This window comes from Lycorma delicatula, chromosome 1 (assembly GCF_047948215.1).
Source record: "Lycorma delicatula isolate Av1 chromosome 1, ASM4794821v1, whole genome shotgun sequence".
Taxonomy (NCBI): domain Eukaryota; kingdom Metazoa; phylum Arthropoda; class Insecta; order Hemiptera; family Fulgoridae; genus Lycorma; species Lycorma delicatula.
In genome coordinates, this window is record NC_134455.1 from 43153231 (window position 1) to 43180739 (window position 27509).

General features: G+C 28.8%; 1 protein-coding gene across 8 annotated transcripts in view; it reads right to left on the minus strand.

Annotated features, from left to right (window-relative positions):
- The window catches only part of LOC142317691 (TATA-binding protein-associated factor 172-like), a 143208-nt gene that overhangs the window by 8434 nt on the left and 107265 nt on the right, over positions 1–27509 (minus strand). For 6 of the 8 annotated variants that reach the window (XR_012754769.1, XR_012754768.1, XR_012754771.1 and 3 more), the window contains 11 exons: positions 25012–25118; positions 23234–23501; positions 21509–21744; positions 17932–18069; positions 16179–16330; positions 15484–15625; positions 12281–12488; positions 10036–10136; positions 3702–3842; positions 3454–3583; positions 1492–1626 (listed from right to left, as the gene is read on the minus strand). Coding sequence is in view for 1 of the 8 variants with exons in the window: in XM_075354252.1 (XP_075210367.1) it covers positions 1492–1626; positions 1720–1731; positions 3447–3583; positions 3702–3842; positions 10036–10136; positions 12281–12488; positions 15484–15625; positions 16179–16330; positions 17932–18069; positions 21509–21744; positions 23234–23501; positions 25012–25118 (1777 nt within the window). In the remaining 7 variants the exon portion in view is untranslated. Of the gene's footprint in view, positions 1–1491; positions 1627–1719; positions 1732–3446; positions 3584–3701; positions 3843–10035; positions 10137–12280; positions 12489–15483; positions 15626–16178; positions 16331–17931; positions 18070–21508; positions 21745–23233; positions 23502–25011; positions 25119–27509 lie in introns of all 8 variants that reach the window. The other 2 variants (XM_075354252.1, XR_012754772.1) reach the window with 2 other exon arrangements.

A 27509-nucleotide genomic window follows, 5' to 3' on the forward strand; every position in this document is an offset into this window, starting at 1 on the left:
TGATCCTGGTTCTGTAGTCACTAAAGTTGTAGTAGAAAATACAAAATTTATAAGGTTGATGAGTTGGCAGCAAGTATGATTTATGACGTGGTACGCCTTCCATCATACCACTATCAATTTAACCCAATTGAATTTCTGTGGGCCCAGATTAAAAGAGATGATGATGACAACAGTACTTTTAAAGTAAAAGATGTTAAAGTGTTGCTGAATGATGTCATTGAACGTGTGTAACCACTGATGACTGGGTTAGGTGCATTAGTTGTGCTGAAAAACACAATATTGTCAAAGAAGGGCTATGAGAAGAAACAATGAATCATTTTGTTATAAATCTTCATGATGACAAAGACAGTGAACCTGATGATTTGTCAAAGTAATTTACTTTTTGTATTTTAAGATTGTAAAATAAATTAAATTTGTATATTTTATAAAAATTTTGTAGTCAAGTTAAAAGTATATTTACTTTTTTTTTAATATACAGTGCTGTTTTATCAGTAACGTTCATATTATTCAAGTGATATAAATTTAAGTGATCATCTATTTAATCACCTTTCAGTGAATAAGTATGAGTGATTAACATTGCAGTTCTGAAGATTTACCCCAAAATTTACTGAAATAAAAAAAAACTGTTTTGACAAGGTCAGTAATTTACTAAATTTATAAAAGTTATTTTAGACTTTTCATTTTATTTTAATTATTTTTAGAATAGGCCTATAATAAATAAAGGCCAATAATAAATAAATTAATCTTCTCTTATCGTAACTGCTTTCCGGGATGATGATTTATCGTTTACGCTATTAAAATTATTACCATTATGATTATGCCTACAGCAGTATTTATTTATAACTTACACGGGATAATATTACAGTATAACCAAAACTATTAAAAAAAAGTTCTTAATTTGACAATTATTTTAGGTCAGTAGAAAAATAAACAATGAAGATTATTACTACTGCAAAGATGATGATTATGTTATTTAAATCAGATTATTTTCTCTAAGATATGTATTCAATTATTACAATATGAATTGTACACAAATTACACAGTGAGCAAAACATTGCTCATCGCAAACAGCCTGTTTGTGAAAGAGCATATATGTGTATAAACTGAGATCCTATAGCGGGGACTGTATGCTGCGCGTGCAACCCGCCTATATTAACGGTAAAGTTTATAATCATTTTTAAATGCTTAATCAATACAATTTTTATATTCATTTATGTATTATAAATACATAATACCATAACATAATTGCATAATTTCCATAACATACATATAGCACTGAACAGGGTGTAACTTGAAAACTAAGGAGATTAATGAAAAATTCTGTTAACACTTTTAAGTTCAAGGGGAAAAATAGATATAGACATCACTTCTATTTGCTCTAAGAGAAAATTTTGTACACTAGTGTTATTATAAATGTTTTACGTTTAATAAAAAGTACTATATACTAATTAATTAAAAATAATTAATCAAATTATATAACTGATTACTTACTTAAAAAGATCATTTTCAACGATATCTAACATAGCCTTCAATTGACAAAATACAAGGGCTCTATGCTGATTGACGACAGGTTCCGTGTTACATCCGACAGTATCACAACCTATGCCACAATCTAACAACAATTGTCTAGAAAAAAAATTCAAATTAAATATAGACAAATCAAAAAGTAATTTTTCAAAATTACAATCTAGTTGTAGATAATGCATAAATTCTATTTACTTACGAGAAGGTGTACTGTAAATAATTATTTTTATAACAAAAAATATAAAGCAATTTATAAGCATTCTATAATTTATTGGGGAACAGTTGACCTTAAAATGTTTTAAGGTTTTTGTAGTTTTGACTCAATGTTTTTATGAGAGTGTGCTAATGTCCTTTTTCTCTAAAAAAAAAATACTTTTTCTCTTTTTAAAATCATTAAGTGAATGTAATAAAAAAAAAAAAAAAATGGTAGAAATAGTTATTAAAAACTAAAAAAGAAAAAAATTACAAATAAAATTAAATAAATACAATTAACATTTTATATATACTGAAATTTTAAAATTGAATTCTTAGTTTTTATGAAGCAAATCTTGTATAAAAGATTCTAACTTCTTTTATCAAAAGTTGTGCAGGTAAATTTGATATAATTTAATTTAAGATTCTGTTACATTATACAAGATCTGCTTAACAAAGAAAACAAATTCAAATTAAAACAAAAAAAAATGGGATGGCACAATGCTGTTAGCTACATGGTGATGCAGTAGTTTATTAGTAGTTCTCAAACTACACCAGTTCGTTGCCGTTTTAGATTTTCATTTTTATTTTATAGTAGCTTGAATAACATAATTTTAAATACACTTACTTCCAGACTGAAATTCAAACTTGAATCTTTTGGACGAAAGGCAGGCAATGGAAGACATATTTGGTGTCTATGACAGTTTTGCAGGTGAAAAAGATGAAGCAAGAATGAAGAACAAGCTGTACATTTGTTAAATTTTGTATGAATGGGGAAAACCTTTAGTAGAGATTTATGATGCTACAATATGACTATGGGGAAGTTGTATACAGTTTTATGAATACATTTCAAATTAGGCACTATGAAAACGGAAAACAATGCAAATCTGAATGCCCATCAACATCAACTTACTGAAAATAAGCATAATATAATTGAAAATAAGAATGCTATTATCAAAGAGAATTTTTAATAGCCAAATGAAATAGAAATCTGTTTGATTTGATCAAACTAAATTTTTCAACTGATTTGGCAAAGAAACTAAGCATGCATTTTGCATAAAATTCAAATTAAGCATAATTGCATCACAATCTTTGACCAACAGTTGAATCGTGTTGTCAGTCATGAGGTTTTTTTTTATTGGTAAAATGATAATTAAAACATTTTGTAAGATACCATAATAGGTGATTAGATAAGCATGTAGTTATGATGTGGAAAGCAAAGCAAAGTCTCTGCTACTAGCAGAGAAAATTACAACAGCCCCCAAAAATGCATGCCTAAATATTTCAAACATTAAGGACATGTTGATTTTCTTACTACATTAAAAGGGTATTGCTTATGACTTTAAGTCAGCAATTTATTGCTGTTGCATTATAAAAATACTCATGAATTATTCCTCTCAATATGTTCCTAGTGAATTGTGTGATGACTGCCATTTCTCAAAGCCCCAATCAACTTGGCTACTGTGGACTTTTTCTTAATTAAAGACTAAAAAAATCAACCTTAAAAAGTTTCATTCTCAAATAACCCGACTCCAGGAAGTGTAGCAATTAAAAAAAAAAAAAAAATGTTTAGAGCAACAATAAATCATGCAGGGAAGTATTTTGAAGAAGCTAAATTAGATCAAACAAATATATTTAAATAAAGTTTGGTTTTTATATGGGTAGCTATTATGAGAAACTTCAAAACACAGTGAAAATAAGAATACACAAAAGAGTAAGAAAAAATCAATGTCTTACTTAAGTGCTGTATATCGTTTAGACTAGAGTTCTGACTTGCTAACTGTTTATAAATCTTTTCATATTCTGGATGCTGACGTGATAGTACTAATTTTGGATGATTGCAAACATTCTGAAGATACCTTAATGCCTATTAAAAAATAAAAATAAAATATATTAATTTTTTTAAAAAATAAAACAATTATTCAATTTTTTTTTTTTTTTAAATATACTCTGAATTTAAAACAATAACATTTTTTTACACACACCTGGAATATATGAGTGTTACTCTGGATATTGCTAGTGTTTTGTTGCTTTCCTAATGATTCAGTTAAGGACTGATGTGCTTGTGTATGCGTGAAATCTTCATATAGTTGTTCTTGTAATGGACTAAGATCACAGTAGTAATCCTGCAAACAATAAAAAATAATGAATTTTAAATCAATAATTATTCAATAATCAAATTTTTTAAGATTATGCTGTTCTATCTCTTTGTAATTTTTTAGTTTAAAACAAAATATTATTAATTGTAAGATATATGTAATTTCATAAAACATCCTCCTGTATTGATATATTCAATACTTAGAATGACAGAACCAGAACCCAATTTTTTGTTGTTGAGTAATTTCTGTCTTGGTAGTTTCACTATTTTAAATATTTTATACAAAAAGAGTTCATAAAGAATGGAAATGGTTTAATAACTTTTCAACAGTTAAATTATAAAAAATGAAAATTCCACAAATTCTCCTATCTTGAAACATCTTATTACTTACTTCCTTGTAAGAAGTAAAGGAGTATTGAGATTGTGAAAAATTTCAGTTTCAGATTTCAACAGAAATATCCATTTCTGGACTACTTTTGGTGTGACATTTATATGTACGTATGTATCTCGCATAACTCAAAAATGATTAGCCGTAGGATGATGAAGTTTTGGATTTAGGACTGTTCTACTTGTGCACCTCGCTTTTGATTGCAATCGACTGGACCAAAAGTGTAAAAAAAACCCAAAATCCAAAAAAAAAAATGGATTTTGGACTTCTTCTTAACTGCAGTAATAAGTCCTCATTGAGTGCTTTTCAACGTTATATCATAAGCAGTATTTATTTTCACTAGTTCCAGAGTTATAGCCAAATCAAATTTTAATTAATGAATTATTTGGATCTTACAACTTCATCAATTTGAATCAGACTTCATTTCATTTTTCTTTTTAATTTAAATATATTGATTTTATTAATAACTAATTATTAACCTTCGATAGTAAATTTTTTTTAACAATAAACAATAATTCAATAAAGAAAAAAAAGAATATGAAAAAATATCAGAAGTTATTAATGAAATAAAATTTTATGTAATTTTTATTTAAAAAAATGTGAATATGTAATTTAATATGTGTACAAGGAAGTCACGTGGTGTCCACATCAGATTTTTTTTTTTGTATGAGAACAGGAGGGCTAACTCAAAAATTTTAAATGTTTAAGGGTGGTATTGTGACACTTCGTTTTTAAGAACATTGAAAAAAAAATTATATAAAAAAACTTCAAGCTATAACAACCCTAACTAAAATGATGACCCTTTAAAATCTTTCATAGTTTAACATCAAAACTGATCAACAGTACCTCTTAAATAACTACTCAACAATGAAACACTAACAAATTTAATTTAGCAAATGTTACGTTACCTCAAAATGATTTATTTTCTGATCTGACATCATCAGGTCCAATTTAATACCCTAACCAAAATGGGAATAGGACAACAGGATACTTTTTACAATCAATGGGGGTGTGGTATTAGCAATATTTTTTCAGGTAGGAACATCTGGTAAATTTCATTTTTACATGTTTAATTATTAAAAAGTTATTTAAGGGATCCTTAAATTATATAAGTATTTTTTTAAATTCCACTAGTATAAACCACCTCAAAAACTCAAAACCTGGAAACAACCTGTTTACACTAAAGAATAATAGCAACTTGATCATGTCTTCATAGAAAAAAAACCACAGCAAATAATTCTACACTGTAGAAGTCCTCTGAGGAGTAGATACAACCTCAGATTACTACATAGTCAAAATTAAAATTAAATTCACTCCCCAAAGGAAGCAACAAAACCAAGCCCCTAAATTAAAAGAAAAATAGACCCTACCTAATTAATCAAGAATGAAAATTATCAAAAAGCTATAAAAAAAAAAACAAACTTTAAGGTCTACTCAACAACCTTAGACATATCGCCCCTATAAAACCCCCAAAAAAGCATCAATGGTGGAACAGCAAATGTGACAAAACAGAAGAGACTAGACATCAAGCATGGATATTATGCATTGAACCCAAAAATGAGAAATATCCTTCCAAAATCTAGTAAAACAAAAAAGAAACCACCTGAACTCTAAGGAAAATAAAAAGGCAACACCATGCAGAAATATTTAAATCAATAGAAGAATTCAACAAAATGCAGTCAAGAAACTACCAAAAAACCTTCAAAAACCAATTCCAAAAATACAAACCCTCAACCATACTAATGAAGGTTGAAAACCATAATACGGTCCATAACAGTAAAGACAAAGTGGAAATCCTAGCTAAATATTTCAACAAACTTCGAAATTGCAAAGAACCGACAGAACTTCTAAACTTCAACATCTACACCCCAATAACAACACCACTGGAAAACATCTACCCTCCCACAATAAAAGAAGTCTACCAAGCACCGGGTGAGATGAAGAATTATGAAGCAGCAGGAGAAGAACAGATCTTTGTAGAGATCTGGAAACATGCAAGAAGACCAGCAAAATCACCATTGATCAATAGCTTGTAAACATCTGGATTAAAGAATAACTATCAGAACACTGGATGGCAGACCTCATCTAACTGCTACACAAAAAAGAGGACAAAACAGATCCTAACAATTACAGGGGGAATCTTACTCCCAGACACAACATACAAAATTCTTTCAAGAATCATTCTCAACAGGATGTGTTTACAACTCAAGAAAGAACTAGGAGAATACTCAGGGAGGTTTCAGACCCTGGAGTAGCTGTCCAGATCAGATCATGAGTTTCAAGCTAATAATAGATTACAACAGGAACAGGAACAGAAACATGGTGATAACATTTGTAGATCTCAAGAAAGTTTAAGACTGCATCCACAGAGAATCCCTACTAAAAATTCCAAGACATCTCAGACTACATCACAAATTAATAAACAATATAAAACTGACTGTCACAAACACTCAAAAGTCAAAAGTGAAATTAAGAGGCGAACTGTCAGAACCATTTGAGATCAAAACAGGACTGTGCTCTGGAGATGGTAATGAGGGAATGGCTCAAAAAATTCACCCCCAAAAATAAAAATAAGCCGAAAAATCAAAACAAACTGCTTTGTTTTCAATGTAGACTTGGCCATGCTAGCAAACAACATTGACAAAGCTAAAACACAAGTACATCTACACTAAAAAATGTATATCCACAAATGTAAAAATAAGACACTACAACATAGTTATAAAACCAGAAACCACATATGCAGCACTCTTCCAGTTGAATGAACAATCAAAGACTGACAGACTTCAGGAAATCAAAATAAGGATTGGAAGAATCTGGATTAACAAAAAGTACCAGAAAAATGGGCAGCGGTGGATCGTGTCCAACAAAGTCGTGTAGAATCCATCACTGATACTATGTGTAAGAGGAGACTAGGATTCTTTAGACACATCATGAGGATGCAAGATTCAAGACTTCTGAAACAGTTGATACAATACAATTTTGACAAGAAAAACACCAAGACAGGATGCAAATAGGTCAGAGAAATAAGAGAGGATCTGAAGGAAATTCGCCTTATACCAGAAGACACAACCAACAAAATAAAATTAAACAAAAAAAATCAAGGACAAAAACACTCGTATAAGAAAGAAACTCACAACACTAACATTTTCATTACCAAAAAGGACATGGAGATCGAAATGTATGAAAAAGTACTGGGAGGATTGCAAGGCTTTACAGTCCATTCGAACAGACTTTAATAATGGGCTGACTAAAGTGATTCTTTGCGATCACAAAAGATGAAAAAAAAAACCACCTAGAATAGAACATTGAGATAAGACATATCTTATCTTAATTTTACCAGGAAAGTTCTTTTGCTGGAACCCACATCCTCAGTCATGATTGAAATATTTAATTAAACAACGTATTAAAAATATTAAAATAATGAAAATTGTCTATTAATTTATTATATGAGTGTTGTCATTTGTTGCAGTTTTTATAAGAATATCTCCCTCACACCAAAAATAAATAAAAGAATAAGATAAACAATCTTGTGCAATTTATAAAATTAAATGTGATGATTATGATTGTATTTACATAGCACCAAAAAAATTCTTTAAAACTAGATTTCTTGAATATTATAGAAAATAAAAAAATTATAAATTAGGGTTATCTAATATGGCAGACCATCTGAAAAATAAAAAAATTCTATTTCTGATATTAACACAAATTTAGAAATTAATAAAGATGACATAAAATTAAAAGTATATTCTATATTTAAATACAAACAAAATTTCAATATGATAAACCATCAGTTGTTTGAGGGAGGTGGCTTTATAAAAACTGCAACAGATAGCAACACTCGTTTAAATTAATACGCAATAACGGAATTATTTCTATCATGACTGAGGATACGGGATCCTGTGAAAGTACTTTCATGAAAAATTAAGGTAAGATATGTCTTATCTCAATATTCTGTACTAGGTGGTTTATTTAATAGAATTTAAATATATACATACATACATATTTTGCATGTCCATTTCAAAAGAATAAAAAAGAATGATTAATAATTCATGGCTATTATAAAAATCAGTTAAAATAAAAATGTAATAAAAACTAAAAATAAATGGCAATCAAAAAGACATTAGTAATAATTTTCATATTTTTAATAAATTTTATTTTTATAATCTCTGAATAAAAAGTTTTGATACATGGTGAAAAATTGTAAAGAGTTATTGTTAAAGATAGTCACGGTATATATGTTTTATCTAAAAGTTGGTAGTAGTATGCAGAATTCACTGTACAATGTTCATGGATAAAATCAACATGCAAAAGTCCTTTGAAATAAAAAAATACTGTGGCCAGAACCTTTCCAGCTGACAGTCAAGTTTTGGATTTAATAGGTGAAGTTTCTTCTGTTTTTCGCCATTCCATATTTGCCTGTTTTGATTCTGGGGTGTAATGATGCACCCAAGTTTTATCACAGATCATGGTTTGATGCAAAAAAATTTCTACTTCAACTTGGTAACAACCGCTCGCACACCTCTAGCTGATAGAGCTTCTGACCTTTGGTGAGAATATGAATGACCCATCGTCTTGCCACTTTTTTAAATCTATGGTCACCAGTAATGATTGCCTGAGCATTGCTATAGCTTATTCCGATCTCAGAAGCAATTTCTGCAATTGTTAATCGACGGTCATCCTTGATAAGGCGATGAACCATGAGAACATTTTCAGGAGTAGCACTTGTCCTTGGGTGATGATAGTGACCTTCATTTTCAACTAGTTCTCGTCCTTCTGAAAACTTTTGGCTCAAGTGTATGATTGGCCAATCATACACTTGAGTCTTTTTAAATGTGTTTACCCTGACTGTGCCTGAAGTCTTCTCACAATTTTGGATGGTTTTAAACCCTTTGCTGTGAGAAATTTAATAATACGTAGTAGCATAACACACGATGACACCTCCTGATCTGATATTATGATTCTGAATAGGAAAAAGTAGTGAGTTGGCTTTTTTAAGTGGGATCCCCACCACACATCCCTACATACAACACTGAGAAGCCATGCCCCTCTCCATTAGCCATGCGTCAATGACAACAAAAATTTCAGTTTATATTTTATTCACCCTCGTATATGTGTAATTATGCATACTATAAGTCAAAAATAGAATTTTATTATTAATATTGAGATTTTTTCATTATTTTAAATCTCAAGGGGATGGTGCTGTATCATTAAGTAACAGAAATTTACTGTATATAGTACTATACAGGAATCATTGACAGCTAGATATAAATGATGATGGAGATCTTATTCCTAATTTAGGTATAATAAACTTTATTAATATGTTATTACGTTTGCAAAAAAATATAATAATTAAATACATTAAAAAAAAAGAATATATGTACAGTATAAACCAATTAATTCAGATTAATCCAAGCCAACAGCAATAATTTCTAATAATAATTTTAATGAAAAAAAAAAAGAACTGAAATATAAAATCATTCTAGTGAGTGTTAAATACAAAGTTTAATTATTAAAAGCCAGTATTTTGGCTAAATATGTAAAGTTTTATCAAAGAGTAGATTATCTGAGAATGGTTGTTACTTCTCTGTAACTGTTAAAATGTTGTACTTGTATCAAAATTGGATACATACAAAATATTGCAATGTGATTTCTAATACAGTATCACTATCATTTTATATTTTTACTACTGAGTACCTTTGTTTTGTTGTATTGTTATGTTTTAATATCACCCTTCATATTTGTTGGCCTTATTTGAGCATGAATACATATCTATTTATTAATTTTCATAGTCAGTATTTATAAACATAAATTCTTAAAAGTAAAATTTTTATACCTGAGTAATTTTTGGTGGAAGATCATTTAGTACATCCTCTTTCATTCGTCTTAAAACAAATGGAAGAACTTGTCTATGAAGAGCTTCCATTGCCAACACACCTTTACAACAAATATAACAAAAATAATAAATCTAAGTTATTTATTTTTTTTTACATTTTGAACATATTATGAACACATATTTTAATGAAAAATAAGATAAAAAACCTAAACCAATGCAGGAATCCATGACCAACAAATTTGTAAGCCAGCATGCTAAAGTAATATATATTTATTTATATCTGGGTAATTTGGAAAATTCTTGGTCTGATGCAGAGATGGGGTAAGTATGATTGATCAAATGACTATGAAATTTGTCAGATATGATCCTTTAGATGGCATATTGTGAAATTTCAGATGTGTGCATTTAATTGCTTGCTTGTGGCAATCGAATAAAACAAACAAGTTTTGACATTTTTTGAAAAATGAATAAAATTGAAGTTCAAGCTGTTATGCATTACTTTGTTTTATAAGGTTTAACCCTGATGGACATAAAAAAAGGGTCAGATTACACTTTAAAGGATTCTACTCTTTTGTTTTCAATGGTGCAAAAGTGTACAGCTGAATTTAAATGTGGTCATACATCCACGTAAGATGGCGATTGCTTGGGATGACCAAAATTCGCTGACTGATGAAATTTCACAAAAATTCACAATTCCATATTAGATTGCTGACTTAACATATGTGAGCTTGTTAACATTGTAAAAATTTCAATAGATCGTGTCCACTATAATTACACGATGTTTTGGGTATGAAAAGGCTTTCCACTTGACTGGTGCCCATTTGTTAACATGTTTCAAGGGTGTTTAGGCTTATTTAAACGTGATTCAGCTGAATTTTTTGACATTTTATAACAGTAGATAAAACATGAATTTACCATTGCATGTCAGAGACTAGATAGAGTAGATAAGTAAAAGTGTGCCAAAGAAAGTAAAAGTGGTTCAATCTCCAGAAAAAATCATGATTACGTTTTTCATGGTGTGGTGCTTATAGTCTAGTTGGAAGAAGGTAAGTGTACAAACATTACAATTCACTACTGAACCAACTGAAGGATTCAGCTCAGATGTGGCTTTTTCACGCTCAGATGTGGCTTTTTGGACACATTTGGCCAAAAAGAAAGTGCTCTTTCACAAGATAATGTGCCTAAACATAAGTCCTGGTTGTTGCTGCAAATCTGCATCACCTATGCTTTGACATCTGCTGTATTTAGCTTCCGGCAATTAATTCCTCTTTCCAAATCTGATGAAATGGGTTGCTGGACAAAGATTTACTTCAAATGACAAGGTTAAAGCTAAAACAACCACTTATTTTACAGAGTAGACAAATTAGATTATACCAAATGCATTAAAAAGCTAGAAATTTGTTGGTCTAACATGTATTTAATTGCAAAGTGAGAATGTTGAGAAATAAAATAAAAATTTTAAAAAATCTTAAATTTTAAACTTAACAAATGGCCACTTGTGCAATATAAAACCATTGTGCTGGAATAATCAAATCAACCTAGCATAACTTACATATTAATAAAAATACTACTACCTACTAGAACAAATTAATAAGCACTAACAAATTTCTAGTTTATAAATGAGTTATGGTAGCAATTGAGCATTATGACACAAGATGTGAAATAACTGCTATGTTTCAACCAAATATGATCAATGGGATTATTATTATTAATGTGATCAATTAATGTTTTACAGATAATAAACACCTAGAAATTTAATTTAGTGAACTGAGTGTGCATGGAAAAAAGGAGAAATTTAGTAATCTAAGAAATTACTTAATAATTAGAAAGTATCTGAAGTTGAAAGTTTTATAAAATTTGCTAATAAGGAGATACCACATATGAAACAAAAGTTAACAAACTATAAGAAATATGTTACTAGTTGTTTGTCATATATTACTCATGTACTACATACTAATGATGTTAAGACGTGAATACAATAACTAACCAATACAATTTAATAGAGAAATGAGTAAGCTAGTTAAATTAATAATTCTTAAGAGAGATAAAGTGGTTAAAAAGTAAATAATAAATCTCATTATTATGAGAGCTATTATGACTTATCTATTTTATTAACTTGAAAATTACCGGATAATTAAGCTTTAATTTTACAATGTGAATATTTAGAAAAAACAAACTAGATATGATTTTTGTAATAAAAACACACACTCATTCATAATAAATAAATTACTTAATTTATAATTACCAGCTTCTTGATCACGTTGAGAACTTTTCGGATCTCTGCTAGCTAGAATCGGTCGACTATATTTTGCAGTAAACTGTCGTTCAGTACCAAGAAATCCTGGCATTAAAAAGTCAAATAAAGACCACAATTCAAGCACGTTGTTTTGTATGGGTGTTCCAGACAATATTAATCTATGATTAGCCACTAACTGCTTTATTGCCTTTGAAGACTGGAAAAAAATTTCAGCAAAGTTTTTTAAAATTATTATGGCGCTGCTTATTTTATACAATCACAAATTTTCAAATGAAAAAGTACAAGTAATTTAAAATAAACCGTATTTTATATAAAAGAAAAGCAGTCTAGTTATTCTCACTGACAGCTCTATAACAACCCTGTAAGAGTAGAAATGAAACTATAAATAGTTGATTCATGGTAGGCAGCACATATTTTTTAAAATTACAATTTCAAACAGTTAATCCCAATAAAAAACTTGTTTTCTTAACCAAATTATGAAGACATGCAAGGAACGGTCTGATTTATACAATGGTATTGGTTCATTCATAGACAGCAGAGCCATAAATATTCAAGAATTATCTAAAAATAAATATTTTCAATATTTTGTTAAAACCTAACTGCATTTAATACAATAATGGGCTGCAAAAGCATTAAAGTTAAATCTTTTAACAGGAGAATTGTTACACTGCAAAAAGGAAATTGATAGTAACAGACCAAATTGTCACATTTGCACTTTGTCTATGTGCCAGCTACAATGAATACATATATTATTGATAACAACATTAAAATATTTGGGGAACATAGATATCATCATGTTAGCAACTACCATACAGTCCAAACTATTCTGGTCAAAACAGCAAATGAAATGCAAATTTTGCTCCACCAACCAAATTTTTGCTCATGGAAACTCATTTAATTTGTTTTTACCTTAAATTTTAAAAATTCAGTTATATCTCTTTTACTAGTATTTGCTAAAGTCAGTGTATTTACAGATAAAGTTTACACTCAAAGTAATAAAATTGCTTTCTTTTTCAATACAACTGAATTTTTTCGTATATAGTAACTTTCAAGCATAAAATGCAACAGAATTTGGATATTTATCTAGATAATAAGAGATGTTTTACAACTAACATGATTTTCAATTTACAAAAATATTTTATATCAAATACAAAAAATTAAATTTTTATATTTTCATTTCCTACAAAACTGAGGTTGGATAAGAACTTTTTCACCAGTGTATAAGTATCAAATGCCTCTATATAAGTTTCTGTCCCAATTCCCAAAAAAGCTTTGATCATTTCTTTCACTTCTACAACATTGGAAAAATAAATTTTCCCATGATATCCCACTAACTTTTCAAACAGGTGAAAGTCAGCATTGGTGAGGTTAGGGTTGTACAGTGGATAGTGGTGGTTTTTAATCAATAAGAATTCATAAGAGAAGTAATGATTTCTGTGATATGCACCCACAGAGTAAGATATTAAAAAATGATTCTATATGAAAGTCTAGCTTAGCTGCTTAGTTCTTAATTATTTCTAAGAATTTCTTTATAATGATCTATTTATAACAATTATAGCACTGATAGCTGTTTCTCACTCTAAAATGTCAACAAGGATAATGCCTACACAAATTTTTTTATTCACTTACGAGACTGGTCTTTTGATATGTAGGTACAGAATGTCAGCTATTACTGAACATGTCACACTAAAGAAATACATTTTTTATTTTAATAACATCTGGTTTAAATGTTTACAAAATTTTTTTCACAATTTTGCATTTTGTTTCTTGCCCATTACAAATAGATTATTGAACACACATCTTGGATGTAAACTAACAAGGCTGAATTCGTTTTAGCACATTCAAAATTAGACTGATTGAAAACTTGGACTGGGATCAGCTTGGAGTTACTTGATGCAAAATAAATCATTTTTTTGTTCTAAACTCAGCTGAGAAGGCCAGAGTAATATTTGTAGCAGCAGATTTATAACGGATTTTACTATTTGAACACTTAGTATTTTCTTACATAAGGTCCATTACTTGAATTGCAGTCAGTAAATAAACTGATCTTATATTGTTTAAGTCTTTTTAGTTCCAAAAGTGTATTTTAATACTGTATAATACTGTACTAAAGATCAAATTTTTTTTGTCTTCAGTCATTTGACTGATTTGATGCAGCTTTTCAAGATTCCTTATCTAGTGCCAGTCGTTTCCTTTCGGTATACCCCCTACATCCTACACCCTTAACAGTTGTTTTACATATTCCAAACATTGCCTGCCTACACAATTTTTCCCATCCAATATTAAAGTGACTATTCCAGGATGCCTTAAGATGTGGCCTATAAATCTGTCTCTTCTTTTAGCTATATATTTTCAATGCTTCTTCCTTCATCAATTTGCCGCAATACCTCTTCGATTGTCACTTTATTCACCCACCTGATTTTTAACATTCTCCTATAGCATCACAATTCAAAAGCTTCTAATCTTTTCTTCTCAGGTACTCTGATCATACAAGTTTCACTCCTATATAAAGTATATATAGTATATCTATATACTATGCTCCAAACATATACTTTCAAAAATGCTTTCCTCATGTTTAAATTAATTTTTGATATAAGCAAATTATATTTCTGACTGAAAGTTCGTTTTGCCTGTGCGGCATTTTATATCACTCCTGCTTTGTCCATCTTTAGTAATTCTATTTACCCAACAACAAAATTCTTCTACCTCCACAGTCTTTTCTCAACCTATATTTATATTCAGTGATACATCTATTTACTTTATTTCTATTACATTTCATTACTTATGTTTTGTTAAAAATCAACATTAAAATAATAAGCAAACTAACGTTAAAAGCTATAACAGTTTCATTGAATTTAAGCCTGTTACAGAATAGTAAAACAGTATTTATAACAGCTTGTAAGTTTTGGTTAAGTTAAATTTAATCTAGTAATTTTAGAAATGATATATTACTAGTAATAGTAAACATTTTTACTATTACTAGTAAAAATATTTATATATTCATTTTCCACTGTTTATGAGATAACTGCAAAGTGTAGTGCAATTACATAAAAACAAAAAAATCTCCAACTTAAAAAATTTACGTGTTGCTAAACACGATTGGTAGTTTCTGAAATTTTTTTATAGGCCTGATTGATATGGGTAATTTAAATGTTAGTAAATAATAAACAAAATATATTTTTAATTCTCACCTTCGTTTTTCCATTCTTAATAACATGTCCTTCATCTAAAATACAATAATTCCATTTTATAGCTGAGAAAAAATCAATATCTTTTCTGACAATATCATAAGAAGCAATGATAAGGTTATGCTTTTTTACTTTTGATCGTAATCTGTAAAATGAATAAATCATATTAAAAAGAATGCATTGATTACTAATCTAAGTACAATACAGTAATCCAGTAAACAATGAATCCTTCAATAATGATACAGCAACTGATACAGTGGTTAAAATGGCTGTTACATAAAATTTTTGGGTGGAGGCTTTCAGTGCTACTAATATAATATACTAGGTAATAAAATATATCATATTCCTTACTTATCAACAATGACCACAGATTTACACAATGCAATTATGTTTTTTTTCTTATAGGAAAATAATTTCATTTTTAAATAAAAATAAATACTGTTTATTGTGTAATTCATTTGAAGAGCTTATTTTTTTTTAAAACTTTAGAATTTGAAAAAAAAACAAATATGATTAGTACATAGATTACTCAAGTTATCATCCTTATCTATTCAAGAAATATTTTTAAATATTCAATAGTTAGTTTAATTTATAGGAGGTTTTTTTACCAAAAATCTATTTGCAGGAATGGATTATTTGTAGCAAAATATAACAAGTAATTAAATAATAAATCCATATATAAAAAAATTGTCAATTACCTTTCTCGTTCAAGTGGTGGACCAGCATACTGAAGTGGATTCAGATATTCTTGTGATATAAACTTATCAACTTCATACACCCAGTGACCAGTTAATGTAGGTGGACATATTACCAATGATGGCAGTGGTGCACAGTCTGGACTTTTGTTAATCTATTGAAAATATATATATGTATGCATAAAAATATACTCTACAAATTAGTTGCTCTAGTAGCATCTAATACTAATAAAATAAGATGAACACAAAAACACAGAGTGAACAGAAAGTTGTTTTATTGTTTTTTTGTCAAGTAAAGTATAAATTGGGAAAAAAATTAATTTATTAAGATAAACAACATTTTTCTAATGGAAAGAAAAACTGATCCATTAGAAAATCAATAATATATTATCAGCAAACATAAAATAAAATTCTTCATTTCATTGTTACTGATACATATCTGCTGACCTAACTTTAATAATTATAGACATGTAATTGATTGCTTATATAATTGTTTTACCTTTTCTGCAACTGCTAAAAAGATTTTTTTTATGAATTTTAATTTATATATTTATGAATTCATTATATTTTAATTAGCCAGTAATGGAAACTAATTGGCTAGCTAGGTATGATATTGTGAATAAGAATTGTATGGAAAGGAAAGAGGGGAAAAGAATAGCCCTTAAGTAATTACAAGACCCTAAGTCCTTGAATACTTAGATAGCATTGGAGGTTAAAAGAAGATGCAATCAAATGAAGCTGAAAGGACATATTGATGAACATAATACAGTAAATAGGCAGAAATCCAAGTGACATTTAAACAAACTCTGGAATAAGGAAAAGGATTACAGCCAGGGATGTGGAGAGGATGCTTGGAAAGATACATGTTATGGATAGAAGGAGGAGAGACAACTGTTATGTTACTGACTTTCCAAATAAAGGAAAAGCAAATAAGTTTATGTAACCGTTTACATATATAAAGTCCCAGATCTAGTTGCAAGGTAAAACACTTCTCAACCCCAAGCTCAGCTATTTTTCTAAAATATGCTACAACAGGTACTGATTTTTGTGAGTGGAAGAAGAAAAGGCGTGGACAATTGTTTTCATGGTTGACAAGAACCCAGCACAGATATAAGTGGACTTACATTTTTTTTAAACCAAAAATGATAAATTTGATCATGAAAATGACAGTGTAAGCTTAATGAAAGTTAAATTAAAGTAATGGTTACAAAAAAGAGCACACATCCCATTAGACCAGTAGAATCTTGTCTTGCAAGTTAAGAAAGATTTCTAAGCTAATTAAAACAATTTACTTAACCCTGCCACATTAGATATAGTCATAACTCTGTCTTTCCTTACTACAGGAATGAGTTATTTAGAATACAGTGTAAAGTAACATATATACACTTTTTTTACAAACCTTTTATTTACATATTTAAGAAGTCAAGAATTAATGTATGTTTTATTTTAAAACTGATTTTTAGAAATGTTGCAAGGTTTTGGAACTGTTAAAACTGGAATAATAAAACATAAAAAAAACTAGCTTAGAAAAATATCAACCATTTCAAATTCACTGATTTTTCTAAAGAAAACATGAATTAAAAATGTCCTGAGAAAGCTGTTACATTTTTTCAGATATTTATTTATACAATAAATATAAGTGAATAATAATAAAATTTATAATATTTATCAGCAGACATTTAAGGAAAATAATGGGGAAATAATAGACAAATAATATTTTAACAAAGTTAAATATATATAATTATTAGATACAAACCTTATATTGATGTTGTCTATTATAATGGTCCCCAGCTAAGATGCATATTGACTGTAAAGTCTTACCTAATCCCATATCATCACATAATATGCCGTGCAATTTATATTTATTCAAGAATGCTAACCAATTTACACCAGCCTGAAACGAAACACCACATGTAAGTTAAAAATGTACTAAGAAGACCTACTAAGGATATTTGGCAGAAAAAAAATCGTCTATAAAATTTACTTTACTCAAGACTCATTTTTTTAATATTTATATAATCAAAATGAAATTTTATATTCTCATAAGCAAGAAAAACCAAAATATTCTTTAAGTATGCATTTAATGTGACAAATTATTAATAAATTTTTATAGTATTAGCATATTTTATATAATGGCTGGATATGAGTGTATGCTTAAATTTATATTGGGCAACTAAATAGGGGACCCCACAATATAAATATCTGCAATCAAGAGATACAGTAGAAATCTTTGTCAATATCAAGGCTATAAATTACATACTACATAACCTGATGATTTAACAACAATGAAAATGTCTCAGGGAGTAAAATCCTGATTATAAAAGGACATGAAATAAGGATTAGGTGTCAAAAGACTATCTTAATAAATCACTAATCCACATCATCAGTTAAACAATGCTGTTTGTAGTTACCCTATGAACTGGAAACTCTATTGTAAATCATACGCATGTATAGATCATGATAATAACTAAGTTCTACTTAAATCTACATAATCTTGTCAAATCATTTTTCTGAAATTCAACTATCTTTTAAATTCAATTATCTTTGCTTATTGTCAAAATACTTACCATAATTGCCTCTTGACTTTCCAATAAGATCCAATAAATCTATTAAGTTTGCAGTTTAATTGAATACTTCCACAAACCACATAATTTTAGGGATATGGGAGGGTTTCCCTTAGGGAAGTCACATCTGTTTATTAAGTCACATCTGAAGATTTATTATCTGAAGGAAAACAATTTGCTAATAGTAAACATAAAATCTTTGACTGGTAGCATACTGCTCTCATCCTAGTTTAAGATACCTTGACTTCTAAAGATTAGTCACATACTGAATAGATCTAGAATAAGATCCTATTGAGTGCGGTTTATTTCACTACATTGTTCCTCTTTAGTATATAATCTCTTTCTAATTAGTATTGTTTTCTTCTACTATACAATTATCATTCTCTGATACTTATTAGGTGGGTCATGTGATTTGTCAAGAATTATGTTTTATGACGTCTGCAAATAAAGTAATGTGACTAGTTTTTTTGGCAGCCAAAGTGGCAACACTGTAAAGTTACTAGTAAACATATGGTTATATGAACAGCTGATTTATATTAGGTATTAATATTTTTAGTTTATTGTTGCCATGTGAAACATAAACAAGATTTCTTGAAACAAGTTTTTTTGTGCGTTACAAAAATGAGTGATACTAATTTTAAGCAATGTTGTGCAATCAAGTTTTGTGTTAAATTCAGTGAGAATGCTATTAAAACTTATTTAAAATTGAAAGGGCATATAGAGATGATGCTGTCATGGGCCCAAGTTTTTAGGTGGTTTAAAAGATTTTCAGATGGTTGGGAATCAGCTGTGGACGATCCATGCTCTGGAAGACAGTTAACATCAAAAACTGACAACAATGTTGAGCGAATCAGAGACTTGACAAACTGGCAATTAACTGTCAGAATGATTGCAGAAAAATTGAATTTGAATCACACCACAGTCCATCAAATTTTGACAAATGAATTGGACATGAAAAAAGTTTGTGCAAAATTGGAACCAAAAAACCTCACTGCTGAACAGAAAAACAAGGTGGAAGTGTGCTGCTCTCTTCTAGGACAAATTGAAAATGATCTTGATTTTCTAAAAAAATGATATTACTAGTGATGAATCTTGGATATTTGAGTACAACGCAGAAACAAAATGCCAGAGCTAGGAATGGCACACTTCAAACTCACCAGATCCCAGAAAAACAAAAATGAGCAAATCAAAACTATGCTAATTTGTTTCTTTGATAGTAATGACATTGTCTATAAGGAGTTTTTGCCTACAAGACAGACTGTAAATCAATATGTTTATCGAGAAATTCTTGAAAGACTGCGGAAAAGAGTTGGGCACGTGAGACCAGCCATCAAAGACAACTGGATGCTGCATCATGACAATGCAACTTGTCACACTGCACTCTCAGTTAATGTGTTTTTGTCAAAGAAAAACATTCCTGTAGTTACTCAACCAGCTTATTCACCTGACTTAAGTCCCTGTGTCTTTTTCCTGTTCCCAACCTTAAAAAAATACCTCAAAGAATACCATTTTGGAACAGTAGAACACAAAAATAAATGCAACCAACAATCTGAAGGATACTGCGGTTTCTGAGTTCCAACACTGTTATGGAGCGTTGGAAAACCATTTGAAGCATTGTGTGTCTTGCCAAGGGAACTATTTTGAAGGTGGTAGAGTACATGCATAATTGGATTGCAAATAAAAGGTTTTTCTGAACCAGTCTCATTACTTTATTTACAGAACCCGTATATCTGGTGGCTACAAAAAGCACAACTTGGGCTGGGGTGCAAAGTTTAGTCCTAATATAAATAGCTGTTTCTTAACATAGGCTACTAGTTATAATATGCTTTGTGCATGCTCATTTCAAGATTATGCTCATTATAATAGGCAGTCGATTGTACGGCAATAGAAATAAGATCCTATACCTGTTCTGTTAAATCAGCTTATTTTCTTTATATTGTTTTTTGGAAAATTTAACACTGAATTTTTTGATTAATAAATACAGAATTCTCTTCTGCACTTAGAAATAAAATCAACAATAACAACTATACCATGAATACTTTATTAGTAACTTAATATATGCATGTTAGGCGTCACATCCAAAAATATTTATACGATCTAAAATAAGATACAACCCTTCTGAAACAGGTATACTCATTCTCATATTAACAAGTTCTCATGTCAGGCTTACCACGAAGATTGAGGAATGAATGGTTTTCTGTTGACTTTTTCAGTGAGCTAAGCTATTGCACATTAGCATACCAACCTATCAAAATGAAGATTTTATACTGTGTTCACCACAGGCATTGGCTACATAATGATTATCATTACTCTCACAAATGCGGTTCTGATTGGTATTTCTTGTATTTTCAGGTGCTCTAGATGAATCAGTTATAAGAATAGTCAAATACAATAAATTAAATTTTTATACCCCTCTTCTAGAAACACTTGTATACAGGGTCTTTACTTAGTAGGAGACTGTTGTCTTAGTTGGGGGTTATTGTCTCTATCTATATTAATCTTGTCATCAAAACAAACTATGCATGGTAAAATAACATAATATATTTCAAATAAAGAACTTAAAGGGAACATCATATAATTGTTTAGTCTAAAATGTAACTTTCAAATATTTAATCGAATAATGAAACACCCAACTGATAAAAGATTAATAGGTATTATAAACCTTACAAAACTATTCTCATGCTTACAAAATACTACTTCTATGTGATATTTACTCTAAAGAAACAAATAAGAAAATTAAGTTGACAAGCATGCAAAAAAAAAAGAGACCTGCTGATATGATCTGAGTTCTGCATATATTTTAACAGGTACAACATAATCTGGTATTGTTTTTGGATTAAATAATTGTTCTAAAAATGCTTTATCTTTATCCTTTTGTTGCACTAGTGTTGTTGTCATCATTGGAGGATTTGGCACAGCTCCGTCTAAAGGCATTAACTGTATAAGAGTTGCAAAACAATGTGTAGATATTTGCCTTACAGATGATTCATGATCACTCATACGTCCTAGGGGAAAAAAGAAGCTTTTATTATACAAAACATTAAACAATACCATTTTAGTAAATGATTAATAAATGGGCTAATAATACAATATTCTCTACAAATAGAACTTATTTTTGTGGAGGTTCCAGGAAAACGTTCATTCGGTAACAGGGTTTTAAAATGTGGTATAATGAATTACCTTATCAAATATTAATAAATCTATAAAATAACAGGATGTCCAAATACAAGGTAGAAAATATGTTTTAGTCTTATTATCAGTAAATAAATAAAAATTTTGTACACAAAGTTGTAGGTCGATTAAAAAAAATTAAAATATTTTTTTGTATCTTTAGATTTCTTTAATAAAACATATTTATTTTCCTAATACGCAAAACAAGTAATGGATAATACAGTAGAAAAATTATAATACATATTAACACAATAATAATTACATAATATGTAATTAATACATATTATTATAATACAGTAGAAAAATTATAATACATATTAACACATTAATTAATACATATTATTATAATACAGTAGAAAAATTTATTACTTTCTAAATAAAATAATAAATATGAATTAGAAAGCAAGAATCCAAAGAATTATGATGAAGAAAGGCTTCATTGTAGTCATGAAAAAGCCCAGATAAATAAGATTTTTCTAAAAGACAATAAAATGTTTTTAATAATTGCTAATAATAATTTAAAATTTTGTAACATTAGTGCCATTTTTAAAAAATTCTTCATCTAAAATAACAATAAACGCACCAACAAATCACAGATTAGCAGCAGGACCAATCTATCACAACAAAAGATTCTGCATTACCAAAATTTATCTTCAATTAAATACATGTTATTAGAATAAATTTTATTTCTGATAGCTACAGTACAATTAATAACACTGAATCATACATGAAGACAAGACAAAGGCAAGTTAAAAATTATCTACACTTTTCATTCTACAATTTATTTACACAAAGGCAGGAATTCGATATGTACATCATTTTTCTGCATAGCCACCTCCCTTGTAAATGCACTTGGTCCAGTGGTCCACAAACTTGCATATTCCTTCCAAGAAGAAGGTTTTTGGTTGGTTGTGAAGCCTCTTTTTCACTGCTCTTTTTATGTTTTGTGGTAAAGTAACGACCTTGCTAAACGTCCTTGAGTGGCACAAACAGATAAAAAAGAAGCAAGCCCAACCAGCCAGTTTATAATAAATATAAAGAGATAAATTTCATCATTCAGGATTATGTCTACACTTACTTTAAGTAAATTAAATTTTTATTTTACATTAACTTAAGTTATCCATTTCTAAATCAAAAAATAAAGTTAGAGTAAATTTATTCAACTCATAAGTCAACAAACAAAAGAGTATAAAATTTTTTTCATACTCTTGCTCATAACTATCTTCCTTCTCTTTCTTGAGTAATACAAAATAAAAGAATAATAACTGACATTTAATTTAACTAATATTCAATAAGCACATAATTTTAATCTGAAAAACTTACCTAGAAGTGGAATCACAAGTAACACAATATAAGGTACAATATCAAACTGTAATTTTTCAATGATGCAAGCAATTGCTTCAGCAGCACCTTGTCTACAAGTATCATCATCTGTAGTATTTAACATTGGTAATATATAATCAACAACTGCTTGCATAATTTTTACAGAATCTAATGTTGATAACACGGCTAAACAACGTGATGATAAGTGTCTAATTGCTCTGTATGGATTTCTTAAACATTTTAACAATTCGGGGACAATAGCCATTAACTGAAACAAAAAAAAAATTAAAACTAAGACTTACAGAAACATAAAGATATGGATTAATAAAAGAATAATAAGTAACTTGATATCTACCATCAGTAACCACGGAATATGATGATTGGTATGAAATAATTAACGATAATGATAACTAACAATAGACAGGTAAAGAATATAATGCAGTATTCTAACATAATATACATGGTCAGGAAAAATTAAATTTAATTAGAAAGTGTTTTAAAATTGATTAGATTTAATATTTGAGGATTGTAACATATTAAAATGAATTGAGATGAATTTTGAATTTCATTCAACTTCTAACCCAAAACTTAAAGAAAACATAATATAAGTGTACTTTCTATTTTCACATGTAAGCAAAATCTCACACAATTGAGTTACTTGTTTTCCAGAAAAATATAAATTAATTTTCTGAAAACATAACAGCAACAGAATATAAACAGCATTGGCTCAAGATTTATAAAATAAAAGAAAACATATAATATCTTTTATGTGATCAGACAGTTTGCTTTATTTAGAATAGAAATCTTTTTCTAAAGTGAAATTAATTAAAAACATATATGTAACCTTTACAAAAGGCTCAAACTACTTTGAAATATTATTAAGAAAAACATGTAAACTTGTGATCTTGACTGAGATTGAATTACACTATCCCAATCATATGTAACTGTATATAGTGGAATGAAAAACCTACCTTGGAAAAATTTAACAAACAGAAATTTAACAAATTTAACAAACTCAATTGAGATGCATAAAAAAAATGTCTGCCTTAACTATATTGCAAACACCTTGTTCTAATGGTTACTATGTGGTTTCACCACAATAAGCATTTACTCAATGAAAAAGCACTTATAAGTGCTAAATTTTATAATTCCTTCAGATTAACAAAATGTGAATAACTGGCAACATCTTATGCTTAACATGGCTGATGATTAAACTGTTACCATTTATTATATCTGATACATTATCATGAATCAGTTCCATATTCATATGAAGAACCACAAAGGAATAGGTAACAGCTAAGTTTTTTAATTAAACATTTTTGTTTTTGTTTTTTCTGGATGAAAAATGCTTTGGCATTATCACTGGATATGACACATTTGTTGCAATAAACAAACAGATATCACATTTGAATTCTTAATCAGAAGAATAAAAGTTCCAACTACTTGGCAACTAGCATGAAGAGCTGATACACACACACCACAGTAAATCAAATCAGAGTGTAAACAGATGGCCTTAAGAAAAAACAACACATGATCTAAAATTTCCTTATCATTGCCAAGGAATTGTAAAATTTTTCTGGGCAATTTGTATTTAAGACACAAAGCTGCATTAACTTATGTAATCCACAAGAATGTGGCGCACAGTCAAGCGGCTGTCAATTGTAATTTGTAAAACTTGGACACATGAAATACAGCTAAATTTCAATCATACTACAGGATAAGTTTACGGAATTGTATCATCCACAAAAAAGATTTAAAAGCATAATATAAAATTTGACCTGAGGTAAAAGAGATTTATGAATGGCTGGTGATGTAATTTCTAAAACTTGTAATGTACCAACTAAATCTTCAGCAACTGTATCACTATCAAAAGTTGAAAGATTATCTGCAAAAAAATAAAAATACATTAATAAAAAAGATTAAACTAAAAAAGCTGAAAATTTTATTATGATACCAAAATTAAAAATATTACTGGATTATAGTGCGCTTCTTCTGCACAGGACATTAATTTTATGCAAAAAGAAATAAATGTGTGATTATTTTATATTGTCTAGTCTAAGTTTTTAAAATATCAAATAAAAATGTTTGGCAATGCTTTTAATTTTTTTATAAACAGTAGATGACTGAGTGACAGAAGTCTTTGAAGAGCTCATAATATATATTTTTTAAATGTATTACATCCTCACAACCTAATCTAACTCTAATGTGTTATTCTTTGTCTTGTTTTTTCTCATTCACATTGAATTCTTAAAAAGCTTCATGACTACTTTTTTGCAATCTTTACAGAATGGCTGTAAACATTTTTTTGTATTATTCTCATTTCTTCCAAGTTTTATTTATATCAGTAATCTTGAGATCTTCTTTATATATACAATATTTTTTTAATATATATTATATTCAATATTATTTTCTAGTTTACCAATGACTGATTTAACTTTATACATTGTTTTGAATGGCAAAATATCTTTTTTATTACAATAAAAACCACGGTTAAAACACAACAATGTTGAATTCATAGTACTGTAAGGAATAATAAATTAAAAGACACAGAAAACTATACATTGCTTTTAGTATCACAGTTTTCAACAGAATAATTACTAATTTTCAACTGCAACAATCATCTTCAACTTTTTTTAACCACATTAACTGTACAACACTTTTTAGTCAAGAGTTTTATGGCGCATAGCTGTAAATTGAAAAAATTATAAACATGTATATAAATATAGAGCAAGAGTGCATTAATAAAAGTGAAGTGTATTTTCTAAGTAGTATTATAAATTATAATTGTAGTGTAGATGGTTGTATTATAAATTTAAAACCAGAGGCATGTTTTTTAAAACATGCCTCTGGTTTAATGAATTTTTTTTAAATTCATTAAATTTAATATTATGAAACAACACTAATCAATATTTTATGCTTCTAGGCATACTATTCATGATTTTTTATTCTTTTATGGTACATAAGCATGTGACAAAAAAGGAAATTTTTTAATTCTGTATGTTATGTCTTTATGAATGAATTCATGTTTTTCCCACATGATGGCAGCATTGTCTATAATGTATATCAATATTTTCAACCATTGTAGTTGCATAGTTCAAATTTATGAATGGTACAAACGATTTCAAGAAGACTGAAAACAAGAGTTAATGTCCTAATAAACTGACAACTGATGAAAATATTGACAAAATAAAGTACAATCAATAATAATCGAATCACCATTAGAAAAGAGAATCTTTTACAGTTTGTGTGGGAGAATTTTCAACAAAAGTAACACTGCAGCATATTTATTAGCTAATATTGCTGATAACTCAAAATTATTTAAACACGTCAAATAGGTGATGAGATGGGGGTACAGAGCTATGATTTGACACAAAGACCAATCATCCTGATGGAAGCTTCTTGAAGAACCAAGACAGAGACAAGATTGTACAATCAAACAGTATTACTAAGTAGTTTTATGCTATTTATAAGAGGCAATCTGAAGAATACAATCACAGATATGGGTGAAACATTCTTGACTTTTGCACCATGATAATAGTCCAGCTCACACTTTACTATTAATTTATGATTACTTAGTTAAAATAACACCATACTGAAGCTGTAGACTTCATATCTCCAGAGATGGCACTCTTCAATGTTTTCCTGTTCTTATTAAAAGGATGATTTATGATGATAGATGATATGAACAATAATTAATATTGTCTTAAGTAAACTTAAGACAATACCAAAAAAATGCTTTCTACAGATATTGAGGTTTGGAATAAACATTTGAGTATGTCACATCTCTTGCGGACTACTCTGAAGGGAATAATTTGTACCACTAGTAACAAATGAGAATGTCATTGTTCTTCAAATAATGTAATCAGGAATATCCTTAATTTGTCTAATAAATCTTATTCCTGTAGCTTCCTACATTTCTTTCTTCCTACACTTTATTTATTATTTTATAGGTGATATAATTAAATACTGATAAACTTAATTCATCATTGTGGGGGGAACATAACAAGAATATATATAACTCAAGTATAAATAATAAGAAAATATATATTGCAATTAACTATATTCCAAACACATTTAGAAATCAGTTTAACAGTTATTGGTGTAAAAGAAACTATTTTAATAATCTGATGATACATAATACATGAACTATTTCTTTGATCACAACTATAATCTGCTACAGCATAAATCATGTTGCAGATGCAAATTCGGATACAAAATTCTTACTTTGTAAGTTTTTCTGTGGACAGAACTGATGAGAACTTTTAAACCAAAAAAA